This window comes from Colletotrichum karsti (genome assembly GCF_011947395.1).
Source record: "Colletotrichum karsti strain CkLH20 chromosome Unknown Scaffold7, whole genome shotgun sequence".
NCBI classification, from domain to species: Eukaryota; Fungi; Ascomycota; class Sordariomycetes; order Glomerellales; family Glomerellaceae; genus Colletotrichum; species Colletotrichum karsti.
In genome coordinates, this window is record NW_024065907.1 from 6,094 (window position 1) to 24,708 (window position 18,615).

The 18,615-nt window shown below is 55.6% G+C and overlaps 4 protein-coding genes across 4 annotated transcripts; 1 reads left to right on the top strand and 3 right to left on the bottom strand.

The window, feature by feature from the left end:
• Positions 1-258: 258 nt before the first annotated feature.
• On the bottom strand, positions 259-1,188 carry CkaCkLH20_02861 (NmrA-like family protein; the record flags this gene model as incomplete). The annotated part of the gene is made up of 1 exon (XM_038885580.1): positions 259-1,188. One exon carries the CDS (start codon positions 1,186-1,188, stop codon positions 259-261), a length of 930 nt encoding a protein of 309 aa, XP_038748779.1.
• A 1,736-nt stretch (positions 1,189-2,924) lies between these two features.
• Positions 2,925-4,768, top strand: CkaCkLH20_02862 (uncharacterized protein; the record flags this gene model as incomplete). Its single annotated transcript, XM_038885581.1, has 4 exons — positions 2,925-3,682; positions 3,759-3,913; positions 3,995-4,223; positions 4,327-4,768. The coding sequence occupies 4 exons, from the start codon at positions 2,925-2,927 to the stop codon at positions 4,766-4,768; spliced, it is 1,584 nt and encodes a 527-aa protein (XP_038748780.1).
• Positions 4,769-5,451: 683 nt separating this feature from the next.
• Positions 5,452-8,663, bottom strand: CkaCkLH20_02863 (proteophosphoglycan ppg4; the record flags this gene model as incomplete). Its single annotated transcript, XM_038885582.1, has 3 exons — positions 5,452-7,621; positions 7,709-8,536; positions 8,590-8,663. 3 exons carry the CDS (start codon positions 8,661-8,663, stop codon positions 5,452-5,454), a joined length of 3,072 nt encoding a protein of 1,023 aa, XP_038748781.1.
• A 7,749-nt stretch (positions 8,664-16,412) lies between these two features.
• CkaCkLH20_02864 (uncharacterized protein) lies at positions 16,413-18,547 on the bottom strand (the record flags this gene model as incomplete). The annotated part of the gene is made up of 3 exons (XM_038885583.1): positions 16,413-16,614; positions 16,724-16,783; positions 18,390-18,547. The coding sequence occupies 3 exons, from the start codon at positions 18,545-18,547 to the stop codon at positions 16,413-16,415; spliced, it is 420 nt and encodes a 139-aa protein (XP_038748782.1).
• Between the last annotated feature and the right edge of the window lie 68 nt (positions 18,548-18,615).

Below are 18,615 nucleotides of genomic sequence, written 5' to 3' on the forward strand. Positions count from 1 at the left end.
GATGGTGAAGGCCTCTTCACGGACCCAATACGACGCGAACGGAAACTATTACCATGAGTGTTCGTATGAGAAGATCTCTTATCATAGCAGCGGCTATGGAAAGTGAAATCGTGACGATGAAACTGGAGGTACTAGATAACAATCCATCAATTAGACACAATGGAGGTGCATATTGGTCGGATTCCTTGTATTTGCTAGACAAGTGAAGACATCTCTCTTCTAATCCTACCCAAGCTAGTTTCAAAGTCAACCTAGACTTTACTTGGCTTGAATCGGACATCCCTTTCGTCTACCCCACTCCTCAATCGCCGTCAACTCAGCCGGCAACTCCTTCAAAACCGGACCCATATCCACCCGGAACGGCTTTTCCTCGGCGTCGTTGTACCAAGCATACGCCCTGCGCATCTCGTCCACGACGGCCTCCTTCTCGAGCCCCGACACCGCGTCCCCGATCCTATCGCCGAACTCCGTCGCGAACTCCGGCACGCTCTGGTTCTCGTACCCGACCTCCCGACCCCACGCCCGCCCCAGCTTCTCCGCGAGCTGCGACAACCTCACCGTCTCCGGCCCGCCCACGGGAATATCCCGCCCGTCCATCTCCCCCGCCTCCTTCCCCAGCACCGCCACCATCAGCGCCGCCAGGTCGTCGTGGCAGATCCACGACACCTCCAGGTCCGGCTTGTGGCAGTACACGATGCGCCCCTCGTCCCGCAGCCGCGGCAGCGTCCACCCCGCGAGGAGGTTGTCCAAGTACACGACGGGCTGGATCGAGACGACCGCGACGCCGCTTCCCTTCGTCCCTTCGCGGAGCACGCGGCGCATCTCGCGGCGGCTCTCCTGCGCCTCGATGCCCGCGCTCTTCTCGGGCACCGGCATGCTCGTGTTGAAGACGATGAATTTGATCGACGGCTGCTTGGCCGCCTCTTCGCCGATGGCCTTGGCGGCCGCGATGAGGGGGCCCGGGGGCTGGAAGGAGGGCATGTTGAGGAAGACGGCGTCGGCGCCGGAGACGGCGGCGCGGACGGAGGGGAGGTCGTTGAGGTCGGCGATGCGGGTCTCCGCTGCGGGGAATTCGGGGGCCGAGGTGGGGCGCCGGCTTACGGCGATCGGGGTGTGCTTTGCGGCGGTCAGGGCCGAGAGTTGGGCGGCGCCCTGGACGCCGGTTGCGCCGAAAACGACGACACGCATTGCTGGCTTTTTTTGGAGAGTAAATTTGCGGGGACTTTGTTTTGATCTTCAGGCAAGGATCGAAGAACCTCTTGATTAAAGTTGGCGGGTGCAGTAATGGACTGGATTGAGCGGTTTAAATACAGCAAAGCCCTCCCCAAACCCCCGTGGATGTTCGTTACACCATCGCTGCCCCTGCCCCACGGCTTCCCCTTCTTGGCGACATTTACCCAGTCTCCTCCGCTCTAAACTTGCTGTTGGTGATGAAGACGGAAGAAACGAATACACCGACATTTTCAAACCACGTTAGCTTAATACCACGGGTGGGTAGTCGTGGAGGACCCAGGACTTAGGTACCGCGCCAACAATCGTCGAGGGTTGCATCGTACGGGGTGGGTGCAGTACTAGCGCCAACACCGTCGACTTGAAGAATTTCGATTGACGGCGCCTTTTCGGCGAGGGGGGCGAGGAGGAGGTATTTATGTGTTTTGTTTGCTCAATCGATGTGGATCCCGTTTTTCGTGGTGGTGCTGTTTTGAGTAAGTGGTAGCGCCCGACTACATGGCCGGGAGATCTTTTCCGTGACGCAACAATCTCTATCTATCCTACCTCGCCTTGCTTCATTTCATACCACTAGATCCTCTGCTGATTGACTGGTTGATACACATTGCTGCATGTATTGCTTGGCTCGGATACTTCCCGCCATCCCCGCCGCACAATAACCTCCACATCCAGCAAGTCTGGGTAGAGGCTCTGAGAAGCTAATGATTCACGAGGCGTCGATCGTAGTTCAGCCCAACGACATGCCCAAGGAAAACCTTTCGCGAATAGTTCTCCCGCACATACGCCTGCGCTGTACCAGCAAGACGCTCACTCTTCAGATGAACGCTGCCTCTAGGCTATGTCAAATCCTCGTCGTTCACCGGCAACCTAATATAGAAGTCCCGCGGCACTGTCCGTGTGAAACATCTTCATGGCGACCCTCTCTATATACTGCCTGTAGACCCATAAGACTGCGTGCTCCAGTTGAGCCCGTCCCGACACTACGGGTCCGGCCCGTAGTATACTCCCACGCAAAGAAAGAATGCGGGGGCGGATCATAGTTCCCCGGATCTCGACGTAGTGTACTTCTGACCAGTCATATATCTCTGATTGCGAAACCCCGGATCTTCGCTACCGATGGCGGGTTGGGGGTTACTGCGGTGGGACCATTAGACAAACCGGGAGTCCGATCTGTCATCCTGTGTGGTCCCACGAGATGTAGCACACGATGATGATGTATCCTACCAATCTAGAGACGTTCGAAAGGGATATCCGCACCCGGTCCCGGGGTCTCGGGACATTGACGTTGCCACTGTACTTCCAAGTTACAAAAGCAAGTCAATCCGCCTCTTGAGATGTACACGTCCCTGGCGATGGCCACGAACTTGATGTGAACGTCGTCTCCTTATAGCCCGCCAAAATGGCCATCTCAGCAACACCACAAACGACAACATCCTCCCCCTCCATCACCCCCGAGAAAACAGACCACGATCCCCCTCAACATGTCGAAACAACCTCCCCACCCGCCTCAGACCTCGCCCCTCTATCCGACGGAAAACTAAGCAAAGAAACAATCCTAGCCTTCATCGCAAGTCTTCCACACTCCCTTTCCACCTCCTCTCCCTCCCAGCAAATTCTCGAACCACGAAACTAACAAGGACTCCCCCTCCCTAAAACAGGCACTATGCGGCCAGATCAACGCCTACGTGATGACGATGCTCATCCCCTCCACCACCCTCCCCTACATCGCCGCCGACCTCGGCCCCTCCGCCAACGCCACCTGGATCACCGTCGTCTGGACCCTCGGCGCCGCCGTCCTCGTCTCCGTCGGCGGCCGCCTCTCCGACATCTTCGGCCGCCGCTACTTCATGATGACCGGCGCCCTCGTCTCCATCGCCGGCACCCTCGTCGGCGCAAACGCCCGCTCCGTCGAGCACATGATCCTCTCCGGCGCCCTCTTCGGCGTCGGCTCCGGCTTCCAGGAGCTCTGCTACGCCTGCGTCCAGGAGTGCGTCCCGAACCGCCTGCGCGTCGTCGCCGTCGGCGGCCTCGACGTGAGCTTGGCGCTCGCCTTCAGCTCCCCGCTCGTGTCCTATGCTTTCATCGCCCACCAGGAGATCGGGTGGCGGGGCGCGTATTGGTACCTCTTCGCGTTCCACTGCTTCGCCTTCGCGCTGCTGTTTTTGTTCTACCGCCCGCCCGATTTTGCCATGAAGCACCGCGCTGACGGGAAGACGAAGATGCGGCTCCTCGCGCAGCTCGACTACGTCGGGGTGGTCCTGTTCTTGGCCGGCGGGGTGTTGTTCTTGCTGGGCATCAACTTCGGGGGGCGGACGTATCCGTGGCGCCATCCGGGGACGATCGCGCCCATCGTCGTCGGGATTTGCTGCTTCGTCGCGGTCGGGGTGTGGGATGCGTATGCGGATTTGGAGTATCCCCTTTTCCCGCCGAAGCTGTTTAAACGAGTGAGGGAGTAGGTTGTCCATGTGACCCCGAAAGAACCGTCTTGATTTGTTAACGGGCTGACGAATGTTTCTTTCCCCCTTCAGATTCGACATGGTCATGGTAGTCTGCTTCGTCGGCGGAATGCTGTATTACAGCATGAACGTCCTCTGGCCGCGACAATCACAAGCCTTCTTCGTCGGCCCGGAGGAGACCATCATGCGCGGCGTCTACGCGACCATCTTCTCCTGCGGGACCTGGGGTAAGCCACTTCACTTCACCTTCCCCCTTGTACGAAATATTCCATCTCCGCGACGCAGCAACTAACACAAATGGCCCCCAGCCGCCGGGTTGATCACGGTCTTCATCTGCTCGCGCCTGCACCACGAAAAGTGGCAACTCGTCGGCTTCACCGTCGTCCAGACGGCGCTGATCGGGTCCATGGCCTCCGTCGGCTCCGGCGACCGCGCGCAGGCCATCGTCACCGTCGTCGTCACCGCCATCACGATCACCCCGCCGCAGCTTCTCTCGTTTACCATGCTCTCGTTCGGGCTGGAGGACCAGACGGATCTGTAAGTCTCTCTCTCGTTCTTCTCGCAGACACACTCACACACACTCAACCCTCACTCCCTGATGTGCTCCAGACGACCAGACTAACGAGACAAAAACACACAGCGGCGTCGCAGTCGGCCTAGCAGGTACCTTCCGCCTCTTCGGCGGCGCGGTCGCGACGACGATCTACACGGCCATCTACTCCACACGCACCGCCGAGGTCCTCCCGGGGGAGATGCGCTCGGCGATCCGCGCGTCCGGCGTCGACTTCTCCGAGGGCCTCCTCGCGGGCCTGGTCGCCGCGGCGCAGACGAACACGGCGGCGGCGTACGCGTCCGTGGCGGGCGTCACGCCGCGGCTCGCGGGGCTGGCGGTCGAGGCGACGAAGCAGTCGTACGTGGCGGGCTTCAGGCTGGTGTACCTCGTGGCGATCGGCTTCGGCGTCGCGGCGACGGTCGCCGCCATGTGTACGGTCAGCACGGACCGGGCGAAGAAGAACAACGAGCGGGCGATTATCATGAAGAATGAGGTCGGCAAGGAGGCGGTCGTGTCGAAGACTGTATGAGACGGTTGGACCGAGGTCTGAACGCGTCGTTAGATTCTTGAAAAATCAAAGCAGAAGTATGCGAAAGAGCAGTTGTTTTGGTAACGTCGTATATTCACCCCAAAGGGTATTTCTTATTCCTAAACCCGACGTTGAAATCCTATCCTCTCAAGTACACACAACTCTGTTCCCCAGAGATGTAGCTCCGTATTGCCCTAAAAAGCCGTTCCGGATCAAGTCCTTTGCCACCATCCCCCCTCATACCAATTTCAAGGGTATTTATTCCGAGACGCCATTTGAAAACCAAAAAAACAAGCAAGAGTCGTGTGCTGTTGTGCCGCCCTCACAGAATGAAATCCGTTCCGTTTTTTTTTTGGGTGTGAATCTCGTCTGGCCGGTGTATCCGTGTGTCATCAGGCCCCCGTGGGTATCCAAAGGCGTGTGTATGTCCAAATGGTAATGGTGAAAAACAAAAAGACGTGCGATTCGTATCCGTAACCTTGCCTCCGTGTCCCTGACTTTTCAGTCCATGCCATCGTCTCTGGATGACGTCAATTGTGTGCGCAGAAATTGTACATAAGGAATTGCGAACGAAAAGGGCGCAGGGTTGCGCAGTGGAGCTCGTGTCAAACGTTTTGCGGTTTTAGTTGTGAAAGAATGATGAGACTCGTCATCGACGAGAGAAGCGAGGGGATAAAGTGTGCTCAACCCCAGATGGGTGCGTTGCGGTAAGCAGGCGAGTTGTAGCTGTGCAACACACGATACGGTGGGTTGGGGTGCTCGTGAACACTGCGACTGCGGCTTCGGCTCCTACTCAGCTGAACAATATCGGAGGAGAATTGATCCTCCTGCTCCCATTGCTGCTGCTCGACCTTCAGGAGCTGCTGCTGGTAGTAGGCGCCGCTTTGACTGGCGGGTTGCCCAGCAGGGGCAGGACCGCGAGCAATCGGTCCATGGTACTGCTGAGAATAGCCGTCGTAGCTTGCACGGTGGCGAAGCTGAGGAGGGTGCAATGGAAGCGTAGTAGTCGACATGCTACGCGTGGAACGGCGGGCGTCATTGGGATGCAGGCTTTGCCGATTCGTTGGGCGCCACTTGTCCTCAGTTGCTTGACGGCGCACTGAGACTTGCTGCTCGAGCATTGTGAACCTTCGAGGGCTCATGGGGGGGACTGGGGGGACAACGAAGGCCTCGTCAAGTGATCCCGCGCCTGGTGATGCTGAGGGGTAGCTGTGAATTGTCTCGCGGCTGTTCTGCCTCGACAGACTTTGCCGTCTCTGCTGACCCTCGCCGGACGACTTGGGTCGCAAAGGAGCCGGTTTCCGGAGGCTTTTGCCGCTTCGAGTATGCAAGCTGACTGGCGGCGATGTCTTTCTCTTGCTGAAGCTATCCACGCTCTCAGGAAACAGGTGGCTCTGTGGCGACGGGAGGCGGTCGCTGTTGATTGACGGCATCTGGCCATGTGCACGAAGATGCATCCCCATGCTGCGTTCCATCTGTGGCGTCATCGTGAAGGACCGCTCATTTGGTCTCATAGAGTTGTCTTCTTGCGGCATGGCCATGAAGGCTTGGTCGAAAGCGCTTTTACCGACGCTCTCGCCCACATTGCCGATAGCAGTGACGCTGGACTCGAAGCCATCCCGGATCTCATCGCCACTGTCTTGGCCAGCTGAAGCAGCCTTTTCTGTGGTGCTCGAGGGAACTGGCTTCCGGCGAATTGAGCGTCGCGGCATTACTGAAGCTGCAGCTTGTGCAATCGAGAATGAAAGGCGCCTAGGAGTCTTGGGTGTCTTGGGCGTTTTGGGTGTCTTTGGAGTGTCATCAGCTTCAGCCGCTTGAGCAACCGGCTTCCTGACAACAATCGTCCTTTCCACTGGCGACGAATCCGACTTGTCTTTGTCTTCTGCTTGGCCAACATCAACACTACCAACACTGAAGATTGTTTTTAGTGTGTCCTTGCTTTCCCTGTTGCGCAGGGTCAATCGCTTGGTCGACATTGGGAATCGTCCCGAGTGCTCGTCAAGCTTCGCCTGCACATCTTGGGGTACAGTTGGAACTGGTTCGTCGGCAGGATGAATGGTGTGAGTGGCCGGTGGGCCTCGCATGCTCGAGCCACTGAGGAACCTCTGCAACTTGCTTTGTCGTTGCGAGCCGCTGCCGATGATCATGGGTGCGTTTGACGTCTCGGGAGCCGAGCCGCTCGGCAGTGCAGATGGAGCGGGCTGCGGCGCGGCGGGGCCGGTCTCTGAAGCCTGAGCCATTTCGAAAGAAACCGAAGTCTTGCGGTCCCAGCGGAATGAACTGGCGTTCAGGTTGAAGAACTGCAGGTGTCTGGGCGATGTGATCGTCATCGTGTTACCGCTCGTAGCCAGATAATCGTCCTTCGGAGGAACAGGTGGAGGTGTAGAAGATGCAGAATCAGAACCAGAACCGTCAGCATTGGCCGCGACTTGACCGACATTAATAGGGCCGACAGCAGGAACCGTTGCGTCTGGTACGACGACGGAATTGGGCTTTTCGTCGCCTGATTCCTCCAACGCGACACGGATACGTTGATCCTTTCCGCGTGCATTTTGCTTGGCATTAAACGACCTCAGTGAGACATTTGAGCTGTAGCCGGAATCAGCTTTGGAGAGCGGCTTAGGCTGGTATTCCGTCGTTGGGCTGGTAACGACTCCGCTATCAGCACGCGCAACACCCTGGCTCAATTTCTGAGACTGGTCTGCTTGCAGTTGCTCGAGAGACGGTTTCGCGTTGGGATCATTTCTGACAGTCAGGACCTCGGCAGAATATTCGACTTGCACATCGTCCTCGAACAGCTCATCTTCCATAGCTGTGTGCTTTGATGCGACCTTCAGTTCGGGGCTGAGCGGCCTGATTTGAGTCAGCGCGATGTTTCATGGTATTACTTTTTACAACAAACAAGGTCTTCGGCATGAATTGACAAGGGGTTCTACTAACGAGTTCTCACCCAAAGTGGGCAAGTCTATTACCAACGTGGCCGTCCCTACCGGGCTCAGAACATTGGAAGTACTGCTCGGCTGTACCGGCGATACTGTGATCTCGACGTCCTGGTTGCCGTACTCCTTTCCGCTCGTTCCATCGTCACTCGCAAGTTGCTCCGCCATCGCCCGGTGTGTTTCTGAGGCTTCGAGATCCGGACTGGGGATGGGGCTGGCGGCGCCATTTGTGATGCGCAGTGAGCCGAATTTCATTGCCCCAAGCGGTCGATAATCCATGTCTGAAGGTGTGAGGGCACGCTCAACGGGCTCCTGTACCGGCGGCGGCAGAAGCTCCGGGAGGGGCTCAGGTTCGGCTACAAGTTCGTCCAGCGCCATGAATCCTCCCTCAATGGAATTTAATCTCGATCGCCCACCCGCTGGCGTAGTTGGCATGCTGTGCCGGAAGCTTGATCTCCTTGAGGCGGCAAAATCTGATGCTGAAGGAATACGTGTCGCGACTCCCGGTGTCTGCACCATCGAGCGCCGTCTAACTGGGGCGTAGAGAGAAACATCGGAGTTGGCCCTAGGAATCGGAGTGGCCCGGGGAAGCGGCGACACTCGGGGCGTGGGCGCCGCCTCGGGAGTTGGTGTGGCCGCAGGCTGATGTGGATGAGAGCTTTTCCAAGTGTTTTGCGTAACCTGGAAGCGAGAGACCTCGAACTTGCTGTCAGACATGATGGAGTTCTCCTCACAAGCGGTGAGATCCTCATTCAGATTCAGTAATCGCCTCGATTCGTACGACATCAAGTTGTAGTTGATGGATTGCCGGTTTCCGGGAATGAGCCAACTAGATCACGAGTTAGTCGTCTTGATTTTGCGCGGCCTCAGAACCTTCCATACCTGTCAACCTGCAGCCTTCTTGCATGGTCCATCTCCTTCTGGGACTCCCATGTCATCGAGTTCGCTCTCGACATTCTGTCCCCGGCATCCGGGCTCACTGTTATAGTTTGCCTTCTCTTCTCTTTCCGCCGAGCATCTTGAGAGCTCTTGGAGCGAAACAGACTTGCCCTGCGTTTCCAATCTCTTGTTGGTGGTGCTGGCTGGGACTCGGGTTCCGGTGGTACTGGAGGGAAATTCTCAGTCGGGGAGACTGTGTCGGTTGGCAGAGGACTGGATGTCGACGGCTCGGGCAAATGCGTTTGAGAGAACACTCGAGAATTGGATCGAGAGGGCGGAAGGCTGACAGATGGGTTGCGGCTGGGTGTGCGACTGGGCGTGCGGCTAGGGCTGCCTACCAAGCCAGCTGCTGGTGTCGACGAAGTCGAGCCATGGTTTCCGATTCTCGGTTTGGATAGCTTTTGAGGGGCTCTCTTGCTGGGGCTGCTGTGAATATCGGACTCTTGTATCGTTTCGACAGAGTGTGTGTTGCCCATTTTCGCAGCGTCGGTGTGCTGTTAGATACTCGCCTGGACCTGTTCGCAACTGCAAACCGGTGAAGATACGGCGAGGTATGTAGGCGGAAATTTGGGTGAAATCGAGAGGTAGGACTAGGGCGTCCAGCCGGTAGGAGTGCGTTATGAAGACGACCTTAACACTGCCATGCCGCGCAGATGTTCCTGAACCTGCTCGTGTTGTTGTTTTGTGATTTGCTGGTTCGCTTTCTCCCTGTTCCAATTCGCAGTTGCGCTGGAGCAATGAGGGTCGGGATAGTGGCGTGATGAGCTTGGACCTTTGGACGAAGCTCAGGAAAAAAACAAAAACTTGTTCAATGTGAAATGAGACGAGGTCGGAAACCAGCGCGATCGAAGAAGCGAAGAGGAAAGGGGGGGCAGTCGAGGGTCTAATAGATCGCCGTACGGAGACCAAGACGAAGTGAGGAAGGCGGTGGTTTGTGGTGGGATAGGCGCAATTAAAGCAGAGCTGGCATGGGTCTGAGGCTTTGCGCACCGGACCAGACCGAGCGAGCGTCTATCGATTGGAGCCGACAGTTACGGTTACTCCACCTCATAGAACGCCTGGTTAAGCACCGGGCAGGGGCAACAAGAGTCAGTTGCTGGGATCAGTGGCGATTTGTGCACGCTTATACCAAGTTATGAGCGGGAGCAGGAAGTACGGATACCGCACAGCAAGTTTGGACCGGGAGCGTGTGGTGGTGGTGGTGTAGGAATGGGCCTCAGATGGCATCTCTGGTCGGACAGATGCCATGCACAAGAAACCAGGAGGTGGAACTGACGGTGACGACGGACATGGTTTGAGACGCGCAAGGTGGGTTGTAGAAGGGCGGAAAGGGACAAAGTACCGCCTGCGACAGCGAATGGGCAGGGCTATTCCAAGTTCCAAGGTCGCTGGTCGCTGGCCCATGCAGGGCTGCAGTGGCATGCGTCTTGGCTGAGCGGGACGTGGATGGACGCAACTTGTGTGTGTGTGTGTGTGGTTGGGGGAGTGCCAAGTTGTGCCGGACGGCTATCCGTATGGGTGTAGCGGCATCTAGCGGTATCGAGTACCCAGTAAAAGCGGAGGCAGCGCAGACAGAGCAACGCCGGCAGAGCATCCCTCGTCTGAAGGACTTTAGACTCCGTGGTATTCCCTTTTGCCAGGGTAAAGTAAGGTAAAGGTAAGGTGAGGTGAGGTGTCGAAGTACCATGTACAGAGGTACCCGCGACTATCTTGAGTGGCTCCCCGGCCGGGATGTGGACAAGGGCGAAGGACGATGGACATGTGGACGGAAAGGTGTTGGAATATGGTATTTCGTCTGATTGATGCCATTTCATCGCGGTCTGGCCGGGTCTGGCGTTGGTCCTTGGCAGCAAGACAGATGCCCTTGTCCTGTCCCGTTGGCTTGAAAGAGCTTCTCCAGTCAGGATGGCTCAGAGCAGTACAATCGTGGCAGCCACGGCGGTACAGCCATGGCCATGGTGAAAGCTATCCACTCTCGTGGAAGTGCATGAGGATGGCTTTCCTTTGTCTGACTGGACACTCTGTACTGCATACTGCAGCTGGGTTGAAAAATTGGATTTGGCAGTGCGCATATTTGCCCCTCTCTGGCTCCGGACAACGAGTGTAATGATCTGATACGGGCATTCAAGTTCGAGCTGGCCGGCCGAGCTGGCGTTGGAGCTGATGCGCGGGGCGGATTTTGATTAGGCTTGTCCGAGGTGCAGACAGCACCGCGGTACGGCGGGGGATATTGCCAATACGCAGTACCTAAATTCAAGCAGGTTCTGGGTTGACGTCTTCTGCAAAGTCCGGCAACCGGCGACGGAGGTAAGGAGCAAGAGAGAGACGACAAGGCGCAAATCCGTGTCTCGGAACGCTTAGGCAGCTGGGCCACCTCAGCTGAAGGAGGCAGGACGCAGGAAGCAATGCGGGATGCAGGACGAAGCGACGAGCGACGGACGATGGACGGTGGTTATCCAAGATCTGTGTAAAATGTGTGGTGATTGTGGTGTGTGGCGTGTGGTGTGGTGGCTCGGGTGCATGCTGCTTCTGATGATGATGATGGTGATGCGTCGGATTTGGTGATTGGCTCATACTGGACGAATCGATGTCATAATTTCTCGTGTGTCGACAGACCCTGATAGCATTGCCGACATCATCATCGTCCATTGTTTTCTCGACGTTGGAGGCAGAGAAATGATGATTGAACGGTGGCTTGCCAACTAGGCGTTTCTGGGCTTGTTTCTCGCTCTTGGAAATTTCGGGGATGCCTCGCCCGGATCGGCTTCCTCTTGGCCAAGATTGAGCTAGTGATTTCCTTTAGGGGAAAATTGGCTTAGATGGGGGGATTTGGGGGCGTCAGACTTAGCTCGAACACGGTGGTGGGTGTGTTTTAGCGCGAGGGCGATCGCTAGAGCCGTCTGTCGCGAGGTGCTCCGCCCGCTAGGAAGATGGAAAGGCATCCGTAACCGTCGATGGAGAATTTTAGCGCAGCCAGAGAATCGGGAACCTCCATTTTCTGGTGTTTTGGTGTTTGGGGCAGGTTGGTGGAAGGTTCTGTTTCTGTTCCTGTTCCTGTGCCTGTGCCTGTGCCTGTGCCTGTGCCTGGTGCTTTGGTCTCGCCGTTTGCTCCTTCCCGTCCAACATCATCCAAACAACCTGGAAGGTGCCCGCCCAGCCTCATGTATTTTCTTCCTTCCCTTGCCGCTCACTGTGGAAACGGAAGGAACACCTCAGCCTGATGTGAGGACGATGAGGACGAAGGAAGGCACAACTTTCTGCCTGGTGCCTGGCCGCTCCTTCTCCTGCTGCAGTTGCATCTACCGATTACCTAAGGTATCAAAGTATCAAAATACCTACCTTATCTGTATATGAGATGGGACCTGGATGGAAGGTGCTTCATCAAACCTAAGTGAGGGGAAGGTGCAAGTGCAAGTGCAAATCCAAGCCGAGAGCGCCTCCCTTTCCCGTCCTATCCCGAGTCCGTCAAGCCACCACGTTGTGATCTTTGTAAGCTTCCAACTCCGTTGCTACTATCACCTTGTTATCCAATATCACTACTACCTTATTCTGTCTCTTCCCCTTGCCTTGCGTTAGGTCCGTTCCAAACCCCAGAGCTCGTCCACGGCCAGACCACGTTTATTGCATGAGCTTCTCCATGCCTGCCGTGTCTTACCTTGCTGCCCTGCTTTGCTTTGCCAGACGTGGTCAATTCCTTTCAGCCCCGGGCGCCTGCTGGACCAACCTCATGCGTCCTCTGGTACCCTCACTTTCCCATCAGCCTATCCCATGTCCTAATCTCAATCCAGACATTTCAAAATCCAACAAAGCCGATCAAATCCGGACTGCTTCCCCAGACCATCGCATATTTTTCTTCCGATGCCGACTCCCGTCTCGTGGCACTGGCACTGGCATCGCACCGCATCGCATCGCATCGCATCGCATCGCCTCACCTCGAAATTCCCCTCATCTTATTCTTCTCGATCCTACCATATATCAGATCCAGACTTCTGTTTGACCCGGTTCGCCCGCTCATGTGCCATCTTTCTTCTTCTCCCCCGCCCTCGTTTTCGTACTACGCTGCGACGGCCGACTTCTACTTTCCGCCTGGTTCGGATCCTCTACGGATAGATCGAGTACACAGACTCCGACCGCCGCGCTGGACGTGGACGGAAGCGACAGGGATGCCTTCCCCTCATCTCGCCATATTTTGACGTGCTCTGCCCGTCTGTGGGAGACGCAAATCACCAGTTCGTCTCTCGTTGTCCCTTTCGGCCGCCGCCCGTTGCCGTCTGTCTCTCATCTCCCTCGCCGTGGATGCAACCATTTTCTGCTGCTATGTGACTTGGTCTCATGGCTGTGCCCAACACTGTTGTTGTCGCCCTTGAGGCTCAGAAGCGTCCTCGTTTCAGAGTGTGCCACTTGACTGGATGGGGCACTCGGAACTTACTAAGACCAGCATATCCTCCTCACTAACCCCCGCTCCTCACTCTATTTCCAGGCAACATGCTTGGTCAACTCACCAAGAGACTTCTGAGAACCCGATGCAGTTCGTGCATGCGAAGGGATGCCCGTCGTCGATCATCAACAACCATCAGCCACTCTTTCAACCTCGGACAAGACACTCTGAGACTGCCCGCAACCACTGGGAAACCATTCCCTGCCATCCTCCTTATGCTTCTGGAATAAGGTGTCGACATTCAGACGGTGCTCAAGCACGTATTCGCTTCCTGCATGGAAGCACTTTATTCCTCTCCTTTCGTCAAATCAGAGACGCTGCTTTCAGCACCCTACACGAAAACACAGCAATATCGGAGTGTTGTCAATACCGAGACAACACAACAACACGATGCGTCGCCTTTGACTGACTATTGGCAATTGCTCCAACCTCCTAGCACGCCGAGATGCCCTCATCCTGGTGTCACTGCGGCCAATCTATTGTCTCCCCCATCAGACCTGGCGCTGTGCACCGAGCAGACAAGGTTCAAGGGTTCGTGAAATTGCCATTTCTCGGCCGCATCCTCGATTGGAACAACGAGACGGAAAAGTCGACGAACAACGGTTGAGATCATTCAGACCTCATCGACCGTGCAACGCAATTTACTTTGCCTGTTTCCAGTGTTACCGTCCCCCACATCTAATCATGAACAAAAGAGCCTCAGCAGCTTCTGCGAACCACGTTGTGGGAACGTCATTCTGGCACATAAGGCCTTGTTTTCAGCGCTGGTGGTACGAAACACTCGCGCTGGGGAACGGACAACGGCCGCCATCGAGATCACATTCACCGTCTGCACAATTTTTGACGTGGATAATTCTCCGACTGGTTGGAATGACAGCCAGTGGACTGGGTCAACCGTCAGGAAAAAGCTCCTAGCGACGTTGCACGGTTGCAGTCGCCAAAAGTGCACGACAACGCCCAGGATTCAACGGTACCGACATTGTTCCTTGCTTACAACTCCTGGCCGACGTTGGTCTCAGACACTTGAGAATGAGACGCTGCGCTGCACTTCACTCACCAGGTTTCTGCACTCTGTACCGCACCCGGCCATCGCCCGTTGTTTGCGCCTCTTGACTCGCCAGAAGACAAGTCCACTGCTGCTTCAATTTGTCGTTCGGCCGAAGACACAGTCGGGTGGTCCCTTGAATCCATTGGGGCGCTCGTGGAACTCGTGGGCCACATGGCTTACGAGCAAGACTGTCTCCAGGAATCTCAGGGAGTCTGAGATGGCTGAATGTACCGTGTACTTGATGTTCACTCAGTGGGCGGTGTTTCCGCCGTTCAAACTTATCATGTCTGTTATCAGTTCGAACCCCACCAACCCGCAGCATCGCTGAGACTGAGACCGCTTTTTTGGCCGACAGCGTTTGTCAGTCTATCCCTGCTCGTAGGAGCAGTTTTGCACCTTTGACAGAGATATTGGGTGAAGATGATTACGAGATGACGGGCTCTTCTCCGCAGTTGGCGTCCAACGTCGGAAGTACGCACTCGACCCATAACAAGTCGAAACGGCTGCCATCACGTAGCCTGCACCGTCGGAGCATCTCACCGCGTATGGAACGGCACGGCAGCTCCATATTTTAAGGCCGGATGATCATGCAACCTGAGAATGGTTGCGCCTTGAGCCAGATTGATCTGCGCTCCATTCATCTTGCCAATTTCGTTTTTTTTTTCTTTGGCTTGTTGCCGCTGGTCAACGCACGACATCCGCCGGCTGTTCGGAAAAAGAAACTGTTTCTTGTCTCTCATCTCTCAACTTGAAGCAAACTTGCGCAAGCGTTGTCCACGTCAGTCATCGGTGCGCGATTCATCGCACGTACTCGCTCCATCCTCGGTGACCGCTCTTCTCCCGAGCCATCTGCATATACCATCCCAAGACAATGGCGACCTCGTGTCTTCCGCGCGGTCTTGAGTCAAGGCTGACGACAGGGCTACAATGACTCGACGTGGTTGAGAGTTATTCGTGGTCATCCAAACCATGCTGTCGACCAGACACAATCTGCGTTGCAGGTGATTTTGGCAGCTGCCGGCAATAGAAAAGAGACAATGGGACGACAACAGGCGAAGAACGTTGACGCCCAAGCGCCCACGGACGAAGAGCTGGACACGCGCGTTGTTGCTATGGCCCAGGCTATTGTTCGATATCAGACCTCTGCTATGGTCATACTGCGCCTAGACTTCCCCAACTGCCATCCGTCAACGCCGTCCGAGTTGGCCTAGGAGGCAAATGGATTGATTCCAGACCCGACTAAGAAGAGTGCCTGCTTTAGAAGGCTAGCCAACATCTCGAAGATACCGCCACATCCCGACTGTTACATACCTTCTTGGTCAAGATCCATCGAGAGTTGCACACATTCGGTCCCCACAAAGCTCAAGCGCGTGTAGGATTTCCCGTCCCAACACTTTCGCCATATTGCCCTTCGGATATGAGTCAGTTCTCCGCATTGAACGGACGAGGCCATCGGCAAGAGGTCGGGGTTCCATGGCCTTCCGGAACGTTTGCGTCTCCGGTCCCCTGAATGAGTCGGGAGACATTCAAAACTGCTCTGTACGGTGCACGGGCGAAGGACTCCTCCATGTTTCACAGTCGTTTCTTTCACCACGAGAGGGCGAATTCTATTTTCCTGGAGTTGCTCAAGCGCTCCTGTGACTGACTACTAACTAACGCAGAGGATTTCCAGGTCTTGATTCGGTTTTCGACTCTCCTGAACTTCAATCAGCTTGTCATGCAAGGTGGTGCACCCGCGGACATCTCGACTGAGGTCGCATTTCGCGCATGCTGAGCCGATATCCCAAAGAGCTTGCTGCTTCTTGGCGCAGCGGCTCGATTTTGCGTTGAAACCTCGACAATAGGCACGCCCGGCCATGACTTATGCTCGATGATGTGCGGTTTGACCTCCGGCGGCATTGGCAGGTCATCCGGTGCGGTTGATTTCAGGCTCAGAAAAGGGGACCAACGCTCTGACCGGGCGTTCGGTTCTGAGTGATAAAGTGGTTGCATTGAGAAGACCAAACTTAAACTTGGTCAACTCTGTGGCCAAGACCGTCGGGGCTCGCATCTGGATCTCGCAGAGGGTTCAGCCCTGTCGCGGACGCAAGCCTTCGGGTCGATCTTTCCAATCAAGACGATGACTTCACGAGAATCAGAACCTATTCATTCTATGGGAATCGTGCGTACACGCTTTTGGATCTCCGGGGAGGCTTGTCAAGATGATCGGCAAGACTTTTGGGACACGCAGAGGAACATTTTCATTGGTAAGACTTCATGAATTCTGTCTATGCGAAATGCTCACTCGCCAATTACATAGGTACAACCCTCATCGCCAATCCAAACCTCATGCACGCGGCCAGCATCGACATCAATGCGGTCGCCGACACCATAGGCAACCTTCTCGGGCTGCTCATCCTTTGGATATGTGATGGTCAAGCTGCCCCTGAGGATCAGATGGGTTGTCAGACCGCGATGCGAATGCGGGGGATAATGCGCGTTCCTGATCTCAGATGTTAACTGCTGCCACTGTATCGGGAAACCCGCATCGACTACTACTACTACTACTACAGACTGGCGGTCCCCGCTATCGTCGACGAGAACCAACTTACGGTCCATCCGTCCAGGTGAAGACGTGGGGAAATCCCCACGACTTGACTTCGGCTTCTTTGCTGCGTTGGGTAGCCATAGCTAGAGACTTGTGCCACCTTGAGATGAGGATGCAAGGGGATTGGTCGCGGAAAGTGCTCTTGCTGACTTGATTCTAGGCGATGTAAAACGAAGCGCCGCAGATGATGGTCAAGAGTTGCTGCGGTTACGTCACAAAGACGATATGTCAAGATCTGTGCTTGCGCGGGGTAGTCTCCTCGATCAGGCCCGAGAGCAGGCCGACCGTTCCGATTAACAACTGGAAAATGGCGTGGCGGGCACCTTCAGTCGTCGGCGGTACGTGCGAGAGAAATGCGCAGCGCCGTTGAGTTTTTTCTTCGGGCCAGATGTCGCGTCGATGTCAGACGTCGTTGAGTGAGGTTTAATTCGTGCGACCTGATGGCTCCGTTCACACGCTTCCGACGAGTTGTCAACTGCTGCACGCCCCCACTTGACCCCGACCGAAGGCTTCCCCGATCCGGATGGGGTGGCGAGGGCCCCGAGAGGCGGTCTCCGGAGGCGCAGCCCCAACCACAACCAAGCGGAAATGCAGTGGAGTGGAAGACACGAGTTGACAAGCTCGAAGAATGGAGAACGAAGCACCGGTCGCCAGAATGTCTTCAGCAGGCGACGCGATCGACAGTCGGGGAATTGTCTCCTGTCTCGACGTCGACAGTTCGAGAACGCGCAACGCAGAATGTCACTGGGTGGAGACCTCATCCGCCCTTGATTCAGTGTTGGTCGCTAGCAACCGTCGTCCGGCCCCGTCAACCAGCCTTAGCATGTTCATGATATCACGTTTGATGGGGATCGTCGACCACCCCCCAGAGTTTCCACGTCGTGCGTCCCTGCTTTAAATAATACCTTGTTCGATTGGAACGCCAGCAGGGGGGGGGACTTGTCAGGGTTTTCTCAGACCGCATTTCATTTCGTTCATGGCTCCTTTGGCGTCAAGATGACGATGAATCCGTGCTTTTGCGGAGGTGGGCTTGACAGACAGAATATCAGATCATCCGTCCAGCAGCTGCGTCTGCCTTGACGTCGTTGCAGGACAATCGTAATCGAGATGATTACAACGAAATTGTGAGATGGCTGGGGTGCGCACCGGCAGCATCTGTGCCGAAAGACGAGCTCGAGCTGAGCTGAGGTCGCTGCTTTAATGCGGCGGTCGGCCCCACATACAGCGATGCATACCTGAGTTGTGCATTCGACCAACTGCATATTTCATTTGTGCACAAACATGCGCCGTGATTACCTCGACGACATCTTGAATCAACGACCACATGGACTACATCGTAAGATGACTTCATTTAGCCTCGACCGCTTTCGTCATTTACATGACACTTGATCTCTCGTAAGGCTGCTGGGTCACCATGAGAACAATTTTCTCGATATCGAAAAACGGGGCCGATCGTAATTATATTCACGAAAAATTACATTGCGGCGTCCGGAAACGAGTCAATGAGTCTTGCTGATAATATTCAGACTCACTTTGAGATGGAGACCCAGCTTCATGACAACAACACAACTATCACACCCCCTTGCGTTCGAAGGTGAGGCTTGGCGGCTCTGCTTGCCAAAACGAAAGCGCTGCCGGTTGAAGTCCGTGGAAGTGTTTGTCTCACTTACACCGCCCACGGGTTGAGGGTAAGATAAGGAAGCTCAGTAAACCCGTGAAACTGCTTCTTTGCCAGACCCGTGTTGAGGCGGCAGACGGCTTCAGCGTACTTCTTACCAACCATCTCGATTTGCTGATTGGGCGTGGGAAATCTCGCGTTTGGCGGCATATGTTGGCCGAAAACGCCCCTCTAGGTCATCGACATAGGCATTTTGAAGAATTGCATTGTCCAAAAGT